This window comes from Paramisgurnus dabryanus, chromosome 17, assembly GCF_030506205.2.
Source record: "Paramisgurnus dabryanus chromosome 17, PD_genome_1.1, whole genome shotgun sequence".
NCBI classification, from domain to species: domain Eukaryota; kingdom Metazoa; phylum Chordata; class Actinopteri; order Cypriniformes; family Cobitidae; genus Paramisgurnus; species Paramisgurnus dabryanus.
Genome location: NC_133353.1, coordinates 33,170,191 through 33,193,328, shown reverse-complemented (window position 1 = coordinate 33,193,328; position 23,138 = coordinate 33,170,191). Strand labels below are relative to the sequence as shown.

Sequence of the window (23,138 nt, the reverse complement as noted above, 5' to 3'; positions counted from 1 at the left end):
ATGTAATGTAACGGGGTCCACGACCTTCAAGTCCAAAAAAAGTGCGTCCATCCTTCACAAATTAAATCCAAACGGCTCCAGGCTGATAAACAAAGGTCTTCTGAGGGTAATCCGTGCGGTGTTGTTGTAGAAATATCCATATTTAAAACTTTCTTAACGAAAATAACTACCTTCCGGTAGCGTCGACATCTTAGTCGCGTCCGCATTCAGGATGAGAGCTTACGCAGCCTACGGAGGTTTCTCTGCTGCTGCTCTGTGCCCCCGCCCTCCGAATTTGTCATACGTCACTAAGAAAAGTGCGTACACTACGCTAATACTCTCTCCTGAATACAGAGGAGTCTAAGATGGCGGCGCTACCGGAAGGTAGTTATTTTCCTTAATAAAGTTTTAAATATGGATATTTCTATAAAAACACCGCGCGGATTACCCTCAGAAGACCTTTGTTTATCATCCTGGATTTAATTTGTGAAGGATGGACGCACTTTTGGACATGAAGGTCGTGGACCCCGTAACATTACATTTAATCAAGTGAAAGATCTGAAACATTTTCTAAAATATCCAAAAATGTGTTTGTCTGAAAAACGATGGACATATGCAACTCGGACAGCTTGGGGGTGAGTAAATCATGGGTTTAATATCATTTTTGGCCGAACTATCCCTTTCATACATCGGTTCTGAAGAGCCCGTCTTATTTTTTTATGCCCTTTACACTGCATATAATATACAATACAAGACAACTCACGGCAAGCAAGATAAGATCCAGTGGTCTCCAGAACGATTTGAAAAAAATATCTAAAAATAACTCAACCGAGATTTGCTATTTTCTGTCACCGTCCACAATGAGCAGAGTCCTACAATGTCAGCAGGTCAATGTAGATTTACTAAATCTATACAGAGATCTCCAACATTTCTAGTGCTAAACAATGCAAGCAGTACAGAAAGCCCCCAAAACACACACTCGATGTGCTTTACTTCTGCACTATCTATAACTTTTTATCAGGCCCATGAGTGAGTTACACAAGTCCAAAAAGTCAGATTTGTTTTTTCATCGTCCAAGGCCAGTTTATCCCACTGACAGCGGTCAGATATGCTCAACTTTATTCTTTAACAGAGTATAAAATACACCAGTTAGCATGCAAAAATGAGTGTGGTATCAAATACACAGTAAGAATAATGCACATCCATCTTAGTAAACTAACCCCCTCGCACATAATTGAAACATTTCAGAAACCTTCCCTCTCAACACTTTCACTGAAAACCTCACGCCATCCTGGCAAACACATACAGACACACCGGCGAGACCCGGCACACCGATATGGAGATAAACGTGGATGCAGCCATCAGAGAGAAACCGGGAAAATAAACCGTTCCCTTTCATTTCGAAAGCATTTTCATTAATGATCTGTAACAAAGTTTACATGATGTGAATAATCTACTACAACTGTTAAATACAATTACAGCTCGGCAATGCTACAGTACAAAGACTTTAAATGAGGGAATGAAAGTGGTGCGATTGTGGGAAGGGGGTGTGGTTGCAAACTCATCACCCCCTGGCTGTCCCGTGAGGCACGGGTGAGACGGTGTATTAAATCCACTAGTTCGGTTCGGAACACCGTGAGCCTCTGGTGCATCGAGCACCCCTCCAAATGCATCCGTTTCGTAGTTTAGCTTTTGTTGTTGAAATAAAGCGCGTCTTTCTCTGGACGAGAGAAAGAGAGAGAGAGAACGTGTGCGATGCCACCAAAAATTTAGTTGAAGACTTTCGGGGGTCCGTCGGGACGTCTGGTCTGCATGATCTTGGATTTGGGCCGAGCTTCTTCTTCTTCCTCGGTTTCGCTCTCGCACACGTGGACCACCACGCTGGGAGTGGACTCCGTACCGGCGTGCAACTCGTACTTCTCACCTAAAATATACACAAATAAAATATCTGAACTTAATGATCCAATAAACATTCCCGGCTACATATTAAAATTCAGGTTAAAGTCTCATAATCTAATTTATGATTTCAATCTTGACCTTACTCAGTCAATATTAAATATTATATAAATATTATGTAAAATGATTTTATATGCAATCATAAAAATTATTTCATGCAGGATCTCATTTGTTATATGTTGCAATGTTTTGAATGAGATTTGTGGGCCATTGAAGGATTATACCTGCTAGCAAACACAGCCTATGTTTAACATACTAACACTACAATTGATGATTTTACAAACACAAGGGAACCAGATTGAACGTTGCTATAGTAACAAGGCAGATTTCTATGAGTGTTCTGGTATGAGCCAGCAGAGGGCGCAAAAACAGCACACATGTGACTCGACAGAAGAGGAACGTTATAACTCTATAGTCATGTATTAAGGAAGATTTTATGTTTTAGGACATATAAAAAAAATCATCTAATCCTTAACAGGTCTTACATTATATAATTAACACATTTTGTAGATGCTTTTATCCAAAGCAACTTAAAATGTAATGGAAGGGTGTATACAATTGTTCCCTAGGATCGAACCCTAATGTGATACTCTAGCAATTAACCTACATGAGCACTAGGTAGGGATTAGGTAAATCTCGGATGAACAACAATACGTGACGTATTACAATGCGTCATTATGTATTTCACACAAACTAAACCAGGAATTCCCAAACGGATCCGCTAACCCCTGATGGTTTGTAGGGTGTTTGTGAGTTGATAAAAACCATTACAATTTAAACATAAAATTTAAATAAATGATTTTAAAATTTAATCCAAATAAAGCACTTACTTACAAAATTATACATTTTATTTGTTTAAAGAGCACCTATTTCTTTGTTAAAAACAATGCTATTTTGTGTATTTGTGCATCACCACAAATGTTTATTTTTTGTGATGATACACAAATTATTTTATTTTATTTTTTATTTTTACATCTCCACTTCCATTTTTAAAAAAGTAACATTTATAACTAGAAATCAGCCTTTTGGACGAGACGTTAAACTGAGGTCCTAACTCTCTGTGGTCGTTAAAAATCCCAGGATGTCTTTCAAAAAAAAGAGTAGGCGTGAGCCCCGGCATCCTGGCAAAACTTGCCCATTGGCCTACTAATCGTCCTCTTATATACTAATTGGCTACATCACTCTCTCTTATCTATGCTGGTGGGCGCAATATGGCCGCCGTTGCATCATCCAGGTGGATGCTGCACATTGGTGGTGGTTAAGAAGAATCTCCGTTTTCTATGTATAGAGAAAAGCGCTATATAAATGTGACAAATTATTTTAATTAATTTTGAATATAATCCCTCTTTAACTGACTTCTGTGTCAAAAGTCTTGGAATCTATTTGAAAAGCTGTTTTTGAGTCACAGAAAACACAGACGTTTGGACCAGATGGTGACACACACAAATACGCACTTGTCTGTACGTGTGGGAGTATGGCGTATGCTTGTATGTTGATAGTTTGTGTGTGTTTCCACAATCCACATACAGCATATCTCCCTGTATGTAAAGTAAATACTGTCAAGTTTGTGTTATCATACCTGGTCCTAGTTTAGCCACAGCACACAACAGGTCGTAGTTGAGCACAGGTGTGGCGTCCTCGCTCTGACTCCACCCCACTGGTGGTGACGAAGGTGGAGAGATAAGGAACTGCTTGACAGGTTGAGGCGGGGCCAGGTATGTCTTGTCAACATCTTCACCTGAATTCTGCACCTGTTGCCAAAGAGCAAAAGGAGAAGATGTTGAGAGAACACAATAGGAGAATTTTAAACTTTAGTGAGATGGCGTAAAATGCTTGACGTGTGCTAAATTTGGTTGCACTAAAGTAACAAGTTTTTCTGTTACTGTTCAAAAGACACACAATGTCCTAAATCATATCTGTACATACCCACATAAATATGCAAAATCATTCATAAGGGTCAATTTGTGGAAATTGAGATTTATACATCTGAATAAATAAGCTTTCCATTGATGTATGGTTTGTTAGGATAGGACAACATTTGGCTGAGATGCAAAAATTTGAAAATCTGGAATCTGAGGGTGCAAAAAATTCTATATATTGAGAAAATCGCCTTTTAAAGTTGTCAAAATTTTACTTATAATAAATACATTTTAGATAAATTTACGTTGCGTTCAGACCAGCAGCGGTAGAGGCATCAAGCCTGAGTAATTTTAATGTTTAGTCAATGTGGAGGTCTCGCAGCGCAAATGAGGCATTTAGCGTTGCACACTAGACGCGATTCCACCTCATTTGCACTTCTAACTTGCACGAATTGAGCGTTTCCGTGAGTTGAACTTTGGCGTAAAAACGCACCGCGTTAACCAATCAGGAGCTTGCTCTAGTAGTGACGTAATTACAGAAAGTGGGCAGAGTCACAGAAGCCCCTCCCATGACACAAATTTCCGCGTTAATGTCTCCATGACTAGAATTTCACACGCGGCTTTCACACCCGAATGAAGTCAAACTCAAAATGTTCAAGCGGCAAACTAGACTCCGTAGCGAATTTGATGCCTCAAACACGGCTGGTGTGAACCCACAGTAAGTCAAATATCAAATTATTTTCTATGACTTTTACTGACTTAAAAGCTGAATTTCCTGTGATGCCGTGAGCCTGGATAATGTAGTGTACACCGTGAGTTTATAAAAATGTAGCTTAAATGTGTAAAATGAATAAATGGTGCCAATACACAATGGTTTAAAATGTAGTCAACGGAGGCTTGGACCCGAAAATGGTATTCCTTACGTCACAAGTTAAAGGTGACATAGAATGATTGAACGGGGTATTTATCCTTGTTCTGTGATGTGACATGTAGACAATTTTTGTTTTTGTTTGGGTCTGTAATGCCTTAGAAGCTTCCTAAAAACCTCTCTCAGATAGCTCTATTAGTGTGGGGGATTTTAAACAAGTGGTTTTGCACCTATTTGGCACTCCCTAATGGCTTAACTTGCAATCTCATTACTGATTGGCTGACTTTGCTGCCACTCAAAAAATGTAGCCAATTCTTTTAAAGTGGAGGGGCAGCGAGATGCCTGTGATGTCATAAGCATCAGTTTTTCAGATTGGGCCGTTTTCTGGCTGACATTTCTAAAAGAGGAATTTCTATGAGACATGCATGTCTAGCACTTTTTGTATGTTTGTGAATGCGGGTAGACTACCATTATTCAACAAAGACAAGGTAAAAATGGTTTTTCATTCTCTGTCCCCTTTAACAAGCAGATTACATTTTGATAAAGCAACAAACAAAAATCCCTGACATTCAATGATTTGGTAAAAAAGACATTCAATGTCTGGAAAAGACCTTTTAAAATTCCACGATATTCCAAAAATTCCATGACCTGTGGGAACCCTGACTGATTACATAGGGCGTACGCATTCAAAATAAGTACAACTATCATACTGACCTGTGCGAAATAGAGTTTTAGTTTAGTGCCGTTAAAATCGGATTCATGGAGCTCGATGCGTGCGCGTGCAGCCGCCTCTGGGGTGCTGAAGCTGATCCGAACTCTTCTGAAGCTCTTGAACATCTGGAAAGACGTCTGATCGTCATAGATCCTGAACAGAGCTTCAAAACGCTCCTGGAGAAAATAAAACCAAAACAATTCATGTTGTAAGCTCTGGGCTGCATAACAACTAATTGCAACTAATCGCTTGCAGAATAAACGTTTTTGTTTACATAATGTATGTGTATGTGTTGTTTATAGTAAATATGTATATACAAATACACATACATGCATGTATAATTTAGCATATTTAAGTATTCAGTATTCATATTTCTATATATAATATAAATTACATATAAATATTAAAATGTATATACACATTTTATTTCTTAAAATTATACATGCGGGTGTGTATTTATATATATACATAATTATTATAAACAATATACCAAAGCCCAGGCACGCTTCACCCTCCGCGTCCGTCTCTTGACTACAAGGCTGGCCTCTGTTAAAACAGCGAATAACATCTATAGTCTTAATGCATCACTCGTTTGTAGTATATTACGTTAATAATCGCAAGGTAGTGAAAGATTAATGGATAGATAAGTGCATTGTTACCTCATTAGCAGCGTAGAATAATTAATTTCAAAGCTTGATGTTTTAAGAAAAAATTTTTACTTCTTAACTCTTTCCCCGCCAGCATTTTTAAAAAAAGTTGCCAGGCAGCGCCAGCATTTTTCATGATTTTCACAAAAGTTTAATGCCTTCCAGAAAATGTTCTTCTTTAAATATATAAACAAACAATATATCAGATGAAAGAACAGACCCTCTGCTTTCAAACAAAAAAAACCCTGTTTCATCCTACCTTCATTAGTTCTCTTGTAATCACCTCTAAAACATGGGTAGGTTTCTTCAAAAACACCCAATTTTGAGCAAAAAGCTGAGATAATTCCATTTTTGCGAAGGACTTTTCATAGAGATCAGATGCAGAGCGATCTTTAAAACATACACGGAGTTCTTTCTCTTTCACGTCAGGCGCTACTTCCGGGTTGTATAAGTTGGATAATAGCGGTATTGCAGAAAGACGGAAAATCTCGTCATTGGTGGGGAAGCGTTTTCTCTTAATTGATGAGATATCTCGTCAATGGCGGTGAAAGAGTTAAGAAATGTTCGAGAATTGCACTTAGGAACATTCCTACGAACTTCTTATAATTTATCTTAAGAACGTTCTTATTTTTTGTCTTAAGAATGCTTTTGTGAATCCGGCCCCAGAACTTTACAGATAATAATTTGTTTAGCTCTTACTTTAATGACAAAATTTTCTTGGGTAAGTTCTGCGTTCAGAAAGCCCTTACGGAGCTGGTTTGGGCGTGTATTATGCAAATGACTAAACTTGTGCATTTACTAACATAACAACGAGTTTCAGAACGAATTCATGTGCGTACACGAGTGTTGTGAATTTTATTTAAATTTAAGCATTAATCTGCGACACTTTTATCCCAAGCAACTTACAGAACATTACAAGATACGAGTACAACCACTGAGCTACACAGGAGTTGTAGGGGGAAAGTTTTGGTGATGTGCGTATAAATAAGATAAATGTATACAGTATATTACATAGTGAATGAGACCAAATGTTTGCTCCTTGTTTGTGTTGCTTGTGTTTTTCTATTGTCCACAGGCACAGGTAAAGCGTAAGTGTTTTGAACTCAGATATTGTGTAACAAGAGATGTGTCACTCACTAATTCATGTGCAGTGTTAAGTATTTCCTGCAGGCGGTGTTGCTTTACACACTCTACCCGAGTGTAAGGAGCAAATATACGCCTCAGTGACACGCCAGATCTTTGTGTGTTTGTGTGTGAGGTAGCAAGCATGTGCCATGCAAAATAAACTGCATGTGCACGCTACTAAACAGACCAGCATGAGCCTCCAGGCTGGTTAGTGCTGGTCTAGTTAGTGGACCACCATGCAAAAACTGGTGAATCATCATTATCGTTTTAGTGAAGCTGGTTGACCATAAATTGTGATGGTTACATATAGTTCATTGCTTAATCTCTGCAATGTTTTACTTGCCATGCGGGACAATATTTATTACTATGAATTCCAGCTAGGTTAATGTAAGGTTTGTTTTCTTTAAGTGAATTTGTGTTTGTTACTGCTGCTGCTGCTCTGTATGAAATCTAAGGAGATGAACCAGAAGAGATGACAAGATGAGGAAGAGAAGAAACTCATTATTTAACTTGATACCAATATTTCACTGGAACATACCAATATTTCTGTGCAAGAGTGGCTATTTTTCTGTAACTATCTGCTTAAGCCTTTAATTTTCTCTACTTGTGAAAGATTTAGACGGACGGCTTTAAAGATGTGACTCAGGCAAAAAGTCTGAAATGACAAAAGTTCAAAAGAGATTGAGAAACTCACTATGAAAGGAGGAAAAAGCTCATTTCTCAGATTATGTCCATATAATATATGTAGTATATTCTAGTATGCGCTTTCAAATTATTGCCACATTGTTTTTAAAAAATGTTGCTAACACTTGTATGATCTTAAATAAAACCTTTATAAAACTTTCAAATATGTTTTAAGAGTACAAATATGCAAAAAAAAGATGATGAACTCCACATTTTATTATAAATGTTTTATAAGTTTCATATCTTGACATTGCATAATATCTTTCTACATCTCATATGTTGTCTTTTAAGTGACAAATGCAAAGTCTTCTAGTATAACAGTTTATGAGGACACCAAGCCTTTCTTACTTTATTTAAAACCAACAAAAGGCCACTTACAACCACATTATAAAGCCTTTTGGATGTTCATAAGAAGACTTTGCCCATTTTTTTAAGATATTATGCAACATCAAGATATGAAACTTAAAGTCACAATGAAATTAAAATGAACTCTTTCCCCATCGGCGTTTAAAAAAAGTTGCCAGCCAGGGTCAGCATTTTTTATGATTTTCACAAAAGTTGAATGCCTTTTCAGAAAATTTTCTTCTTTAAATATATAAACATACAATATATCAAATGAAAAAACAGACCCTCTGCTTTCAAAAAAAGTTTAATCTTCATTTGTTTTTCTTTTTATGATCTCTCAAATATGGTAGATTTCTTAAAAAATACAAAATTCTTAGCAAAAAGCTAAGATAATGCATTTTTGTGAAGGACTTTTGTTAGAGATCAGATTCAGAGCAATGATCAAAACGTACACAAAGTTCTTACTCTTTGCACTTAAGGGGATGCTTCCGTGTTTTATAAGTTGGGTAAGGGCACCACCTGGTGGATACTAGCAGAAATATGGTTTGGCAGAAAAACTTGTCATTGGCAGGGAAGCGTTTTCTCAAAATGTATGAGTTAACTTGTCAATGGCGGGGAAAGAGTTAAAAACTTACCTTTTTTGGAGTATTGTGGTATTGTTTTTACAAATTACTAATCTGGGAGCTTTATTATTTAAAACAAAAAATGTATGTGCCCTCATAATCTTTAATTAAAAATAGGCCTGGGGCGGTAACCTGATTATCGCCATACCGCGGTCACGTGACGCATGTTGCGGGTCTGAGCTTCTGACAGTCATCAACTGTTGTTATGATTATTTTTGAGATGATACTCATGAGTTTTTGCTTAGAAAAAAGACATTAATAATTAAAATGAATCTGCTAAACAAAGAGAAATGTTTTAGTTACCCTGTCAATAATTTATTTATCCGCTGGTCAAGTGAAAGTTCGTGGTTCAGGATGGGGCAGGATACACAGTAACATTATTATATCTATGATTAAACGTAGATAAAACACAAATTGTATTATTCTATAAACATTATTTATATTAATTATGCTTTAAAATCAAGTCTCTGTAGAAAAAATGGCCTTGACCAACTAAGAAAACCAAATCATAATGTTATGCATGACTTATGTAGCTCAGTAGCTCTTCTGTGTGTGGTGCCAACTTGCCAAGTTTTGCACAAAAGAAGCTGACCGTCTGTGAAAGGAAATCAGGATAGTGGCAGAAGCGATTCATCATGTGTTGTTAATACACAGGGCACTGGATCTTTCCTCACTCTTATCAGACCCAGTTAAACAGCAACAACAAATGCTGTCACCCTGATTGGCTTTAGTATTGGTGCCATCATTCAGTTCTGTTGTGGTATTTACACTACAATCAATGGAAGAGAACGAATTCAATTATCAGTCCTGGGGAAAAAACCCAGGGGACTTTACAGAATCCCATTAGTGATATTCATCACAGAATCTCATGCTGTTATAGGAATTACTTAAGATTTTGGGAAAGTCCTTTATCCATTATTTTGAGAAGGAATAGTGTCAAAATGTCACTTCTGTCTATAAGCTTTTTATTGGATCTGCACAATAGTCCTTAAAAGGACACTCAACTTTTTTGACAATAGGCTCATTTTCCAGCTCCCCTAGAGTTAAACATTTAATTTTTACAGTTTTGGAATCCATTCAGCTGATCTCCGGGTCTGGCGGTACCACTTTTAGTTTTCAGGAAAGTTCCTTATATTGCTGGCTGGGACTTTGATGTGCACACTGCGATGGCTGGTAACAAGACACACAGGAAAATGGACTCAAGTGGGCGGCCAGAAGCCTTTTGTCTAACGTCAACATTACCTGCGAATGCCTTTAACCTTTCACAGTGACATCTGAGCTCTGGCTTTGCTCTTGGGTTACAAATGTATCTAACCTCTCCTCCATCCATCTTTCTGTTTCATCTATCTATCAAGAGGTGAGCGAGAGTAAGAGTGAGTGAGAGTGGGAGAGAGAGAGAGAGAGAGAGAGAGAGAGAGAGAGAGAGAGAGATCTAACACATGAGCATAACTAAGCATGACTGTTGGAGGGCTACATCAGGCCACAGGCTTCAGTCTCCCTACCTGCCAAAACTCAGATCCTGTTACTCATCTGAGTACAACCTGATCCAGGTATTAGTCCTATGCCACCTTCAGTTTTACAGCAAATGCTGTGTCATCTACTATAAGCTGATACATTATATCAGCTATAATGATCGATCTGCCAGTTTTTGATTATACATGGGCACTTGTGCAGGGTTGGCCAAAAATGTAGAAATGTTGCGTCAATGACGCACCGCAAACAAAGCGTTTTGGGCGTCTGAAGCACATAACGTGTGATTCATGCAAGTTGGAAAATCAGAACTTTTGGTGATTTTCTTGCCGTGTTAACCAATCAGGAGCTTGCTCTAGTAGTGACGTGATTACGGCATAGCAGGCTGAGGCAGAAATACGAAACAACAATGGAGGACAAAATCATCATTGATGTATGTGGACACCGTGAGCAGTCCGACACATCTTCGTACATTAATAGAAACGGTAATAAAAAGGATCTTGCTGAAAGAAAGTGAGTGAGGAGGTCGGACAATCTGATAAAAAATGCTCTTTACTCAATAATATATATATATAGCTCAAACTGAGTGAAGAGCATAATATAAACTACAAGCTAGCTAAAGCCGGCAAATTGAGCGTATTCGCGTCTTATATTATGTGCAACTGAAGCGCATTTCACATAAATTACACGAATTGCGAGGAAATGAAGCGAATTTCACACAAATGGCGGAAACTTCGTGCAAGTTGGCGGAAACTTCGTGCAAGTTGGCGGAAACTTCGTGCAAGTGGGGGAAACTTCGTGCAAGTGGGGGAAACTTTGTGCAAGTGGCTCAAACTTCGTGCAAGTGGCTCAAACTTCGTGCAAGTGGCTCAAACTTCGTGCAAGTGGCTCAAACTTCGTGCAAGTGGCTCAAACTTCGTGCAAGTGGCTCAAACTTCGTGCGCAAGGGGCTCAAACTTCGTGCAAGTGGCTCAAACTTCGTGCAAGTGGCTCAAACTTCGTGCAAGTGGCTCAAACTTCGTGCAAGTGGCTCAAACTTCGTGCAAGTGGCTCAAACTTCGTGTGCAAATGGCGCAAACTTCGTGCGCAAGGGGCTCAAACTTCGTGCAAGTGGCTCAAACTTCGTGCAAGTGGCTCAAACTTCGCACAAGTGGCTCAAACTTCGTGCAAGTGGCTCAAACTTCGTGTGCAAGGGGCTCAAACTTCGTGTGCAAATGGCGCAAAGTTCGTGTGCAAATGGCGCAAATTTCACACGCAAATGATGCAAATTTCACAAGCAAATAAAGCGAGTTAACTAAAAACTTTCAAGCATCCAACTACGCATGAATAGCTCGATTTATTCACTTCATTTGCATCTGGTGTGAACGCACAGTAATGGACATTACATCGAAAGATGCAGCGATATGTGCCTGGAGTAGGCAGAGATGCATAACAGCCATCTACTACCCCCTGATAGTCAACCACTAGACTACTCCTCTACCAATGCCCAAAATCTCTCACAAACTGTTAAATAAAGTGGCTAATCCAATTACTCTGGATAAACTACCTTAAATACAAAGTTTAAAAGTCTCATCAGTTTAAAGATTAACCTCTGTCACCTGTCATTTAGCCAAAGTGATTTACAGTGTTTGAATTGTCTCTGCTGGGAACCAATGGAGTTAAATGCTTTTCGCAAGGACACGATGGATGGAGCAGAATTCTGTTATTAGTCCCGAACCTGTTCCAGCATCATTACTGCCTGGTGTCAAACCTTTAAAAATTGAAGTCTTATACTTGCAGCCCTTAATGACTACCCAGGCAAAGCTAGCAAAACAAATAAATAGAAAGGATTGGCGAAGAGATCACACAGCTGCTTTACATAGTACATACATAATGATGAAAACTGACTGTTGTCTAAAGGGATTACTGTGGCTGTTGTGACCAAAACAGGATGTTCAATATAAATAAGAAACACGATGTGCCAAGTACCAAGCTTTAGTAGGCACTATCATTTAAACAAACAGTATATCAATGTGTTTACTGATTAGGGTGTGTGTATGTGAATGTCAAGTGTCCTGCCCATAACCTTCAGATTCAATGTGCTGATGTCTGCATATTTTCCATAGCACATAATTTTCCACACACTACCGGCCACACCTGTTCCTGTGGCCTTTATCAGATCCCAGCTGCTCCAGCAACAACAGAAACCAACACATAATACTGATGCAAGACTGATAGGCTCATATATCTCTCACAATCTACAAACATATGTCAGGTATAGCAAAAACTATTCCTCATTGAATATATTGCATTGCAAATTACTTTTAGCTCTGGGTAAATGCTTTATTCTTGTTGGCTCATTGGCGACACAACAACAGACAAGTTACCAACTGCCCAAAACATGTTAAAACATATCGTCTACAATAGGGTTGCTGTAGCTCAACTGGTCAAGCATAATGCTAGCAATGCCAAAGTTGCGGGTCAATTCCCAGGTAAGACAAAACAATTTCACATACATTGAATGTATTGCAAGTCATTTTATATGATAATCAGGCAATCTCTTTCTGTCTAAAGCCCAGGGTATAGTTTGATTTTTACGCATATGCAAGCCTTGCTATGCATAGTTCATTTGACTCATACACGTGCACTGACGTTGTACAATGAGTACTCATAAAAAAATGGACTATACTTTGCCCTTAAGTAGGAGGGTCTTGGAAAATAAACGGCAAAAGTGGACAATGCTTTATACTGCATGAAAAATGCTCCCTAAAGCCCATTTCACCCGGTTTGCTTAAGTCTTCTATTAATAAAAAATAAGTTCAATGTTCAGAGAAATTTTTATCCAATGATCATGAGATTATACAGCTTTAAAATCTGACTTTTTCCATGTTTAAGTTCTATAATTGGGTCCACAGTGCTTCTATCAATCTAGAAAATGTGAAAAAGATCAACCCAGTAACTTAGTTTTTGTAAACCATTCTCTGCAAGCATGTAAAAAAAATAAGTTATTGAAATCTGGCTCCCCTTGTGATGTCAATACTCCCCCTTAATCTACACTATCCAATCACGGCACTGCCATTTAGTGCAGATATCAACTCATTTGCATTTAAAAAGACACACCCAAAAACGGCACATTGGCAAATATAATAAATTACCTATGATATTTTGTCCTAAAACTTTAAATATGTACTCTGGGGACACCAAAGATTTACTTAACATCTTAAAAAAGTATTTTTAAAAAAAGTGTGTAGCTAGCTTCATTATCAAAATTCAAATCATACGATTTCATACATTCCCATGAAATCAGTTTGAAAGGAACAGATTTCAATTCAATTTCAATCCACTATCTCAGTTCATCCAGGCCATGAATGATGCTCCCTGCTGTGCAAAAAATGCAGATCAGAGAGTAAATGAAGAACCTTGAGCAGAGTATAAAAAAAGAAATGGAAAAAAAGACAAGCTGTTCAGTGTATTCACTGACCATAACCCGCGTGCCGCTCCTTATAATCTCCCGTGTCCTCAAAATGAGCCAAAAACCCAGACTGGATGCAACACGCATGCAGATACGTCTACACATATACCCGCATTTTCATTCACTCGTTTCCTTCATGAATCCTAATTTTTTTACATTCTGCGCTGTAGTTACCCGCTTAGGGCAGGACACTGCAGGGTAGATAAAGCAGCAGAGCCACTGCAGTACCCAAACACCTGTCCATCTCAATGCCTACCCCTTTATATGCAGTTTTCTGAATGGAAATGCATATCTGTTTCTTCCTCGCCCCAGAAAACTGATAGATAAAGATTATCTGGCATTTTTCTTTGCCTCCTAGAAGTGACATCATCAAAAATACATGGCCATATGCACATTATAATATATTTCATTATTTTATTTTTCAAAGGCAAATGTTTAAAGGTGTCAGAAAGTTGTTCGCATCTCTTATAGAAATGAAATCCACAATTACTGAAATTTTAATTCATATATGCATTTTTGACATTACACTCTGCAGAAATCAGCACTGATTTATACCTGAATGTAAAAAGTGTGTTTTCGGAGCACTGCTTCATGAACTAAAAAAAAAACATGCACTCATGTCTCTCTGTCCTTATGAAAACCTCCTCAAGAGTCTCCATGTCATTTTGCCAAACTAAGCTTTATCAATGGACAACTGTCACAGCTTGTCTACACAGCAACAGTGATGCTTGCAGTACAACCTGACACACCTGTATTCACAGTGGCAAGTGTATATGTGTAAGGGCAATTGAAATGCATCTACATTAGAAAAAAAAGGTTATTTATCATTTTCTTAAGCATGAAACTTAAACTCGTACCGACTTCGTTCCATACAAACGAATGAATGGCGCAGCCCGCATATTGCTGCTCCGCATCGCGTGCGTCAGTCGCTCACATCATTGACGCCATCAGCGCGCATGCAACAGAATGTTAATGTGAACTGCGGCTTCATTGAGAAAAATTCCAACGCTGAGAAACAATGAACCGGCTGCGTGAAACGTCACGCACATGAACGCGCGCATGCAGTGAAAGCGCTCCTCGCATACAGGTAGAGAGATAACAGAGCGCTTATAAACAAAACGTGCACATTTATCAGTTTTATTAATCTTTTTGATTAATAAACTTGCAGTACCTGCATTTTGTCGGATGTAAACACCTCAATGTCAACATCGCAAGCGATCAGCGTCAACATCTCCAGTTTCATGTTTATCGATGGCATACCCGCTTTTGCTGCTTGTAGTCAAATAAACAATGCTTTTTCTGTCGCTTATGTTGTTCACTGAGGCTGAAATCTGTTGGTAAGCTCACAGACTCAAACTCTCCGGGCTCTGTATCTGAGAGAGATGCTACTTTGTGAGCACATGAAGAGTGCTCGTGCTCTGCGAACGGACCAATCAGAGCGCTTCGCCAGTACACTAACGTCATCGCCTCCCTATTCCGCGCCGCGCACAGTCTCGCTGCATCATAACGGTCTGCTTTTGCCAAGAAACGATGCCGTCATTGTTTCTCTGATTTACTGATAAATTGGGAAATAGTTCCTACTAACATTTTAAGCTCGAATATTCCATCAAAACATCAACTAAAAAGTCAAAACAACCAACTTGACCTTTTAAAGGAAGAGCAAAGATAGTTCACACACACACGTACTGTACTGTAATGTCCACACACGAACTGCTGAGGTAAGAAAAGACAGACAGTCATGAAAGACCGATGAAAGACTTCTATTAAACAAAACACTAAATTGTGGGTGGACAAGGAAAAGGGTTTGTTGATGTTGAACTGGTGCTAAGAAAACAAGGTGTGGTGCTGTGAGTGAGATACAAGTTTATAATGTTTTTTCTTATGTTGCACTGTATCAGGTACCAAAAAGGGTTTTTACAGTGATGCAGAGATTTAAAAAATGTTCACCTTTGGGTGAAACGCTTTAGCTCATCAATGTCACTATCACTCGGCCATCCAATCAGAATTGAGGAACTTAAAATATATTTAACAAATATCACAACAATGAACCGGCACATCGTTCATGACTGATAAACATAGCAAAAGTATCATAGCAAACAAAATGCTCAGCTGAAAAAATCTGGCAATTGCCTACAGTCGGTGTCATGTTGCGTTTACATCAGCCGCGGTAGGGGCGGCAAAAACACGCTATTCATGCGTTATTGGACGCATGAACATTTGAGTTCACTCGCTTCATTCACGCCTGAAATTCTAGTAATTCGAGAAATACACGCGAAAATTTGCATCATGGGAGGGGTTCTGCGACTCTGTGGAGACTCCGCCACTCCAATCGCTTCCTCTAATCACGTCACTACTACAGCAAGGTTAATGCGGCGCGGAAATCCGCCGAAGTTCAGATTTTTCAACTTGCGCGTTTCGCGCTGCAACGTTTCAAAACTCAATTGCGCCGCTCCTTTCGCGCGTTCTGCGCCATTCGCGCCGAAGGATAATAATCCGCGTGTAATCGCGTCTTTGCATTGACTTGCACCTCTACTGCGCCTGGTGTAAACGCAACATTAGGCTGGCATTTTCGCCATAAAACGGAAGTAGCAATTGTCATATTTTCCACGTGGTAACGTAAATCCGAGTGAATGGCTTCTGAAAAAAAATGTAGGGCTGGACTTGAATTTGTTCATGGAGAATTTATTGGATCCTTTGAAGTTGGGTCATGTTGCTAATTGCTAATCGCTGGGATCTTTTCCTGGGCCCTGCCCACCTGCCATACCATATGACCAGAAGTAGAGAGAGATCGTTTTGAGAAGGGGAGGAGATTTGCGTTTTCGATTAAAGAGCACCTATTGTCCAATTCACGATTTTACATTTCCTTTGGTGTGTAAGTGTGTATTAGTACATGTTAATGATATGCAAAAGGTACAAACCCCAAAGTAAACCATGAGGCGAGATATAATCTCCAATGTAAATCTCTTTTCTTGGACTACAACAAACACACGGATTGTAGCAACAGTTTACTACCTGGGATTGGTGATGTAGACAAGACTGACATTATCGTTATTCCCCCCGCTTTATGCTGTAAATTAACTCCTGTTAGCATTGCATTGTGAGAGAATCTTTCAAACATGGTAAGAAGCGTCACATTTCCGGATGAGGTCAGAGGAATTCAGGCCAATCACAACGTACAGATTAGGTGGCCAATCAGGGACACAACGCTTTCAAATCAATAAGTTTTGAACAAAATTTTTGCTTTCAGGAAGAGAGTGAAATCTGTAGCTATGAAAATGTACGGTATGTGGAAAATAATAATTAACATGAATTTACAAAGTATAATGAAGCTCACAGATAAGTAATTTGTAAAAAAAAATACTACAATTTTCATAAACAAATTACTGTTTTTCATTTCACACTTTTAACCGAGGGGCAACCTTCCGATCTCTCTGATAAAGCCAATACGGAAGTGACTTAAACTGCAATTCATTGACTGTCTGCTACATGCTGGCTCCAAAAGAGAGTCAATCCCCATAGACCCCCATGCTAAAATGTCCAACTTTACAGCAAAAAATAATATGTTTACATCCAGGTACAGAAAGTGATTTTGGTCTACAGTATATAGCTAATTTTGCCCTTCATGACAACTTTGAGGTGGGGTGATTTTAAGAAAAATATATATTAAGCGTTAAAGTTCTGCACAATTAAAGGTGTGGCCACTTGAGTAACGGGGGAACTGCCACTGCTGTCACTACCATTGAGCTAGGTGGGCATGGATTCAGCAACCAGCCACCTCAGCTTCACCCGCATCTTTACCCATTTTCAATTATCCGTAAGTGATGCACGGGTGACGCGATGCCAAAATGGCTACGTCAGGGCCCGCCAACTATTGGCGTCAAAAAAGCTCTCCCTATGGGTGACGTCACAGAACTACATCCATATTTTTTATAGTCTATGGTTTAATCGCTTGGTGTGCACGCCCCTTACAGCCGGACAAGAGAAATGTTTGCACGACAGCAAAATTCTGGATGGACGCAAGCAGGGTGCAGCCTCAACAAAGATGCATGCATACAGAGACCCCTAACACTGCATTATCATAATTTACAAATGTGCATGTGTGAAGACTGCCAGTCTACCTCACTTATGTAGTGCTGTACCACCCACTGGCACCACTGCAGCTATTACAAACTAGGGCAGGCTATTTATATCATAGAGAGGAGAATGAGAGAGAGAGATTGAGTATGACACAGAGAGAGAGAGAGAGAGTCAGGTGCAGAAGAGTTCAGACACTAGGAAGAGCAGGTGATGCAGCACATATGGGTTGCAGGATAGGAGATAGCAGTAATACACTTAATATGATGGATGGACAGGATGAGACAGAGCAATAAATAAGCATAAAATACAATAATATTTTATAACATTCCAGAAACATTCCGGAAAATGGAAGGAGAGAAATGTACAAAGAAGAGGGAATAACAAAGCCCTAGTGAATACTGAGGGAATAAAGTGTTACTACTGATCAATGGATCAGTTTATTTTTGGTTTCCCTCTGTGAAATCCATTCAAACAAAACACCAACCTGCCACCAATGTAAATGAACCACGTCATCCAGAATGACGACAGTCTTACGAATGTACCGTTCCAAAATCTTTTTGATAGACAGGTGAGCAGCAGGCCCAAGGACTGCTCACCACAGCACTAAAATGAGCAATGCGGTAGATCTATTTATGCACATTATTATATAATAACTTATATGCTGATGTGTCATTTAAAAGCAGTGATTTTTAACTGGTTTTAACTTGGGACACAGATTTTAAGATCAAGATGGACAGCGTCAAAAGATTTTCTTTTGCTAAGCTGATTATTTACCCTGATATTAATTACGCACAATTGTATGGCTAGTTAGAATTCAATATTTGGATGTAGCATGGCCGTTTATCTGGTATCGGTGACCCATTTTCACAGCTAACCAGTGAACCATTGATTCAAAGTAGGGGTCGACCGATTATCGATGTCGATGTTAAAGTGACACTTTGTAGTTTTTCAACCTTCATAATATATTTTCAAGACCCTTGTGATAGTACATCGACTTAAAATAGGTGAAATGACATGTCCACCATAGACTGACGGGGTCTGTATCGGTTTTACTCGTATTTTTAAACTTGGGGTTTCGGGTAGTAACCCGAGCACAAAACAAAAAACTACAAAAATCTGCTTTACGGCATACGTCACTTTCTCCACTTTCTCAAATTCGGACGTGAGAGCGCAACTATCTATTTTCCTGTTTTTTTCATGGCCAAAGCAGCAACTAAGAAAAAGACACCCAAGGTTTTGTCGGAGGAGACCAGAAAGAGAAAAGGAGAGAGTGAAGGACGAGGATCAATTATATTGGGCCAGCGTTCGTTCGCTGGTGTGAACTAAAGAAAAATAAGGGGTTCCTGACCGATGCTGACTTTAACCGAGCGACCACCATTACAACTGGCTTGTAAATGTGAGCTATGCAATTTTTTTGGTGTTTGATGAAAATAAAACCCATAAAATTATATAAAATGACACATGACATGCTGGAAGGCACAGTTTGTGACCTAAAGAGTTGTCTTCTTTTCCTTTGCGGCAGTGCTGCGGCACTTGTGGCCTCTAGGGGCGCTAGACGTGAAAAATACATGTCTAGCACCCCCTAGTGGCCAAAAAATTCCATGGTGTGCCTTTAAGCATTTTTCCGATTATAAACATCGGCCATTTTAAAATCAGATTTGCCGATAATGCCATTTTGAAACGCACTTTTTGCCTCTGTTGCAGCCAAGGATTAAGGCCCTATTTACATTAACTTATTCCCTGCCAGCCTTTTTTTGAAAAGTTGCCCGCCAGAATTTTTTGTGATTTTCACAAAAGTTTCACAAGTTTCCTTTTCCAGGAAAATTTTCTTCTATAAATATATAAACATACAAATATATTGAATGAAAGAACAGACCCTCTGCTTTCAAACAAACAATAAACAAAACAAACAAACAAAAAGGGAAATAATCTTTCATCCTATCTATATTTTTTTCTCTGCTTATAAACTCTTAAATATGGGTTTTTTTATTATTATTTTTAAAGACATTTTTATGTTTATTTTATTAAATTCATTTTATAATTTTATTATTTAAAAGAAAGCTGAAATAATTCCATTTTTGTGAAGGAATTTTGTTAGAGATCAGATTCAGAACGATTATCAAAACTTACACGTGTAAAATTAATAAATAATATTTTGCTTCAGTTTTTTTTATAAATTGGGTGTAGTGGATATTCACGGTATTACAGATAAAACCATAAAAACTCATCAGGAACACGTTTTTTCATGCAAATGTTTTCTCTTAATTCACGAGATATCAATGGCGGGGAAAGAGTTAATGCGTTTAGGTTTTAAATAAGCCCCCAGCATTTTTTTGACCCTCATAAACGGAGTCGTTTGTAAACGCTGCAGACCCTTTTTTTAGTTTTGAAACTCCGGGGTTGCTTCGGCCCCGCAACCCTACTGCGAGTATATACATACAGTATATATCTACAGGCTATAAGCGGTACAGAGAATGGGTTACATTTATTTATTTATTTGATAGGTAGCATGTATTCAGTTTGATTATGTACACTTGCAAAATAAACCCAGACAGGTGGATCTTGTATCACCCCAGAGTTTATATTGTGGTAATGACTTGCTGACTGTACATTATGTTTATCAAATCCATCCACAGCCTGGTCTCTTGGTCTCTCTATATATAGACACTAATCTGAGAATACACGGCTCAGATTCATTGTTTTGACCCCTGTCTGAAGAGTCTCTCTATCAGGACTTTAGCTCTGATAAAGCTCGGTAAACAGGATAAGGGGGAGTCGATTTGAGACATGTGCCACAAAGCAGGTCAACAATTTTAATGAAACAACAATGCCAGGCTGCCAGACGCACCCAAATGAAAGACTTTAAAAATGCAGGGGCGTAGCCAGAATGTTTTTTCAGGGGTGGTCAATTACCCCCACAAATACAATAAGGATTTAGGTTTAAAAAAAAATTCCAATGCGTTAAGAAAATTTATGCTGATAAATTCTGAATAAAACTGCTGGTAGCCTACATTATCTTGAACTTTTATGAAAGGTAACTAAGTAAATAACACTGAGTTTACAGACCTGATCACCCGATTCACGCTGAACTTTTGCTGCTGAAGTAACGAGTACAATTTTTACTGCTATAGACTAGTAAAGATGCACAGTTCTTTTAGCAGGATCTCTTGAACTGTATTATTTTTATCATCTTCGAATGAGCCGTTTTTAACTACATACAACGCGGGTCCCCTTACATTTCGCCATGTCCCTGCCATGTTTCTACAGTAGCCCTAAACGGACAAACTGCTCTATAGAGTCACTACGTTGTCTCAGACGATGACGTGTTTGTCCTATGGCGGCTACCGTAGCTTCTCTATGCGTTTCGAAAGGGAGGGGTGAGTTGTGGACTTGGTTGCAATTCACGGTCTCATCACTAGATGCCGCTAAAAATCTACACACTGGACCTTTAACAGGACTATGCATGTATACATTATAATGCACTGTAACACTATTATTGCCAAACTTAATGGGGAAAACTTCCAAAAAGTAAAAAGATACAAATTTCAGTAATAATCGAGTAAAGTAATAAATATGTTATTTGTGTCCCATTATGTTTTTAGGTTTGTAGGTTTTAGAGAAGTAAATTTTTTTTCCATTGTGGTTCACTTTCTCTGCCAAAAAATCACATCTCTTTCTAACACAGAAGACAATAAGAGCTCTTCTCTATTTCTGTTCCTCAGGTTACAGGTTATAGCTTTAACATGTACCAAATATATTGCATGAATGATTCAATGCAGTGTGGACGTCAGATGTTGTCCTCGGGGCCTTAAAGTGCCAGCTTTTGAATGTAGGTTAAAATGTACCACTTAAAAGACCTCCATTAGCTTGAAACATGCTAGAAAAATAAAGGCACCCAGCAAGCACTAAAAAGCCTGAAGACCTGAGTACGAAAGTGTATGTGTGGAGCAGAATTCCTTTCATACCCGTAATGCTTCACTTGAAGGCCCGTGGAAACGCTATATTTTCTATAAAAAGACATGAGTGGCTCTTTTGGGATAAACAAACACATTGCTTTAACTATACAGTATCTCATAGACTTTAACAGTTTTATCCTTAAACAGTATTAGATCAAGTAAACGTTTTAACTATTGAGGACCACCTGCAATGTTGGTTTTTGACATGTTTCTGTATATGTTTCCATAATTTGGCCCTCATAAGCGTTGCCAAACTCACCCGCTGCCTGTCCTCTTCGAAAACAGCCTCATGTACGCTGCATGCAAACAGCGCTGTAGGGAGATCACTCAGGTCCATCATCTCGTCTGAGTCTTCCTCATTGTCTCCGAACGCCATCTCCTCTTCATCATCCTCAGGATCACTGCTGTGACCCTCAGAGTTGTTGCTCCACAATTTCCCAAAATCACGCATCATTCACCTTCCCACCACCAGAGGGAGACAACACAAATAAACCAAAGCAGATAGTTAACATCCAAGAGAGAAAACATAAGAACTGTGCTACGAATAAAACTTTAACTTTTATACTGCACTTCTCTCACAGACCTTTGTAGCGATTAGGTTTCTAGCTAAGGCTAAAAAAAGATACTTTTTTTTTTAAACAAAGTAACTTTAGTGACAAATGAGGTTTTGTTCAGTGTTATAAAGCCCTCTAGCGGCGATTTCATGAATTTATTTCGTAAATTCTGGTGTAATCTTGTTATCCGAAATAGAAAGTGTGCGTTGCATGACCTCGAGAGTCGAGACGGATACCAATTCTGCAATGTTGATGATGATACATATTTAATTTTATGCTGTTTATGGTAATAAACATGACTAGGTATTTGGTGTTATGCAAAAACATCGCTACTAGCACGCTAAAACGACCAAGATTTCATGCTAACAACATAACTTACCTGTCGTAATAAGTTATACGTCGGTGTTGTTCTACGTCATTTAACGTAGTAAAACAGAATCTCAGAGTTCATCAGACACAAATCTAAATGCAAATTCAAGTTTAACTCACTTACCAGTTATCTTTGCAATGATTCAAAGTCGATGACGGAACGGCAACCCATCCACGTTAAAATCAGAGGCTTTAAACATCAATGCGATAAGGAGATAAAGCGATATCTCATTCAGAAATAAACAGTAAATGTATCTGTTGCTGTTGTAAGAGAACTGACGGTGAGAAATGACCAATGATACACAGGCTTTTCTCACGACCAGCCAATGGGGTTTGAGTGTACGTGAGATTGACAGTTTGGATTGATGACGTACTTTGGCACAAGGGTCATGCTAAACGGGGTCGTTTGGCGTATATTTCATCACCACACAGTGCTGTCGCTTTATATTATCGTTGACGCATG

At 38.7% G+C, this 23,138-nt stretch overlaps 1 protein-coding gene across 2 annotated transcripts; it reads right to left on the bottom strand.

Moving 5' to 3' along the window:
- Nucleotides 1-578: 578 nt before the first annotated feature.
- On the bottom strand, nt 579-22,964 carry rcan3 (regulator of calcineurin 3). Of its 2 annotated transcripts, XM_065288240.2 has the most exons (5): nt 22,800-22,964; nt 22,012-22,210; nt 5,377-5,550; nt 3,515-3,686; nt 579-1,903 (listed from the first exon to the last, which is right to left on the bottom strand). In XM_065288240.2, the coding sequence occupies exons 2-5, from the start codon at nt 22,204-22,206 to the stop codon at nt 1,749-1,751; spliced, it is 696 nt and encodes a 231-aa protein (XP_065144312.1). In that variant the 5' UTR covers nt 22,207-22,210; nt 22,800-22,964; the 3' UTR covers nt 579-1,748. The 2 variants fall into 2 exon arrangements, with proteins under 2 accessions (XP_065144312.1, XP_065144313.1); XM_065288241.2 differs by lacking the exons at nt 22,012-22,210; nt 22,800-22,964 and adding an exon at nt 14,891-15,126.
- Between the last annotated feature and the right edge of the window lie 174 nt (nt 22,965-23,138).

Coding starts and splice junctions, on each gene's coding strand:
- rcan3 (XM_065288240.2), bottom strand. CDS start 22,206: ATGATGCGTGATTTTGGGAAATTGTGGAGCAACAACTCTGAGGGTCAC. Junction 3,687..5,376: donor TAAAACTCTATTTCGCACAG/GTCAGTATGATA, acceptor CTTTGGCAACAG/GTGCAGAATTCAGGTGAAGA. Junction 1,904..3,514: donor TGTGGCTAAACTAGGACCAG/GTATGATAACAC, acceptor TGTATATTTTAG/GTGAGAAGTACGAGTTGCAC.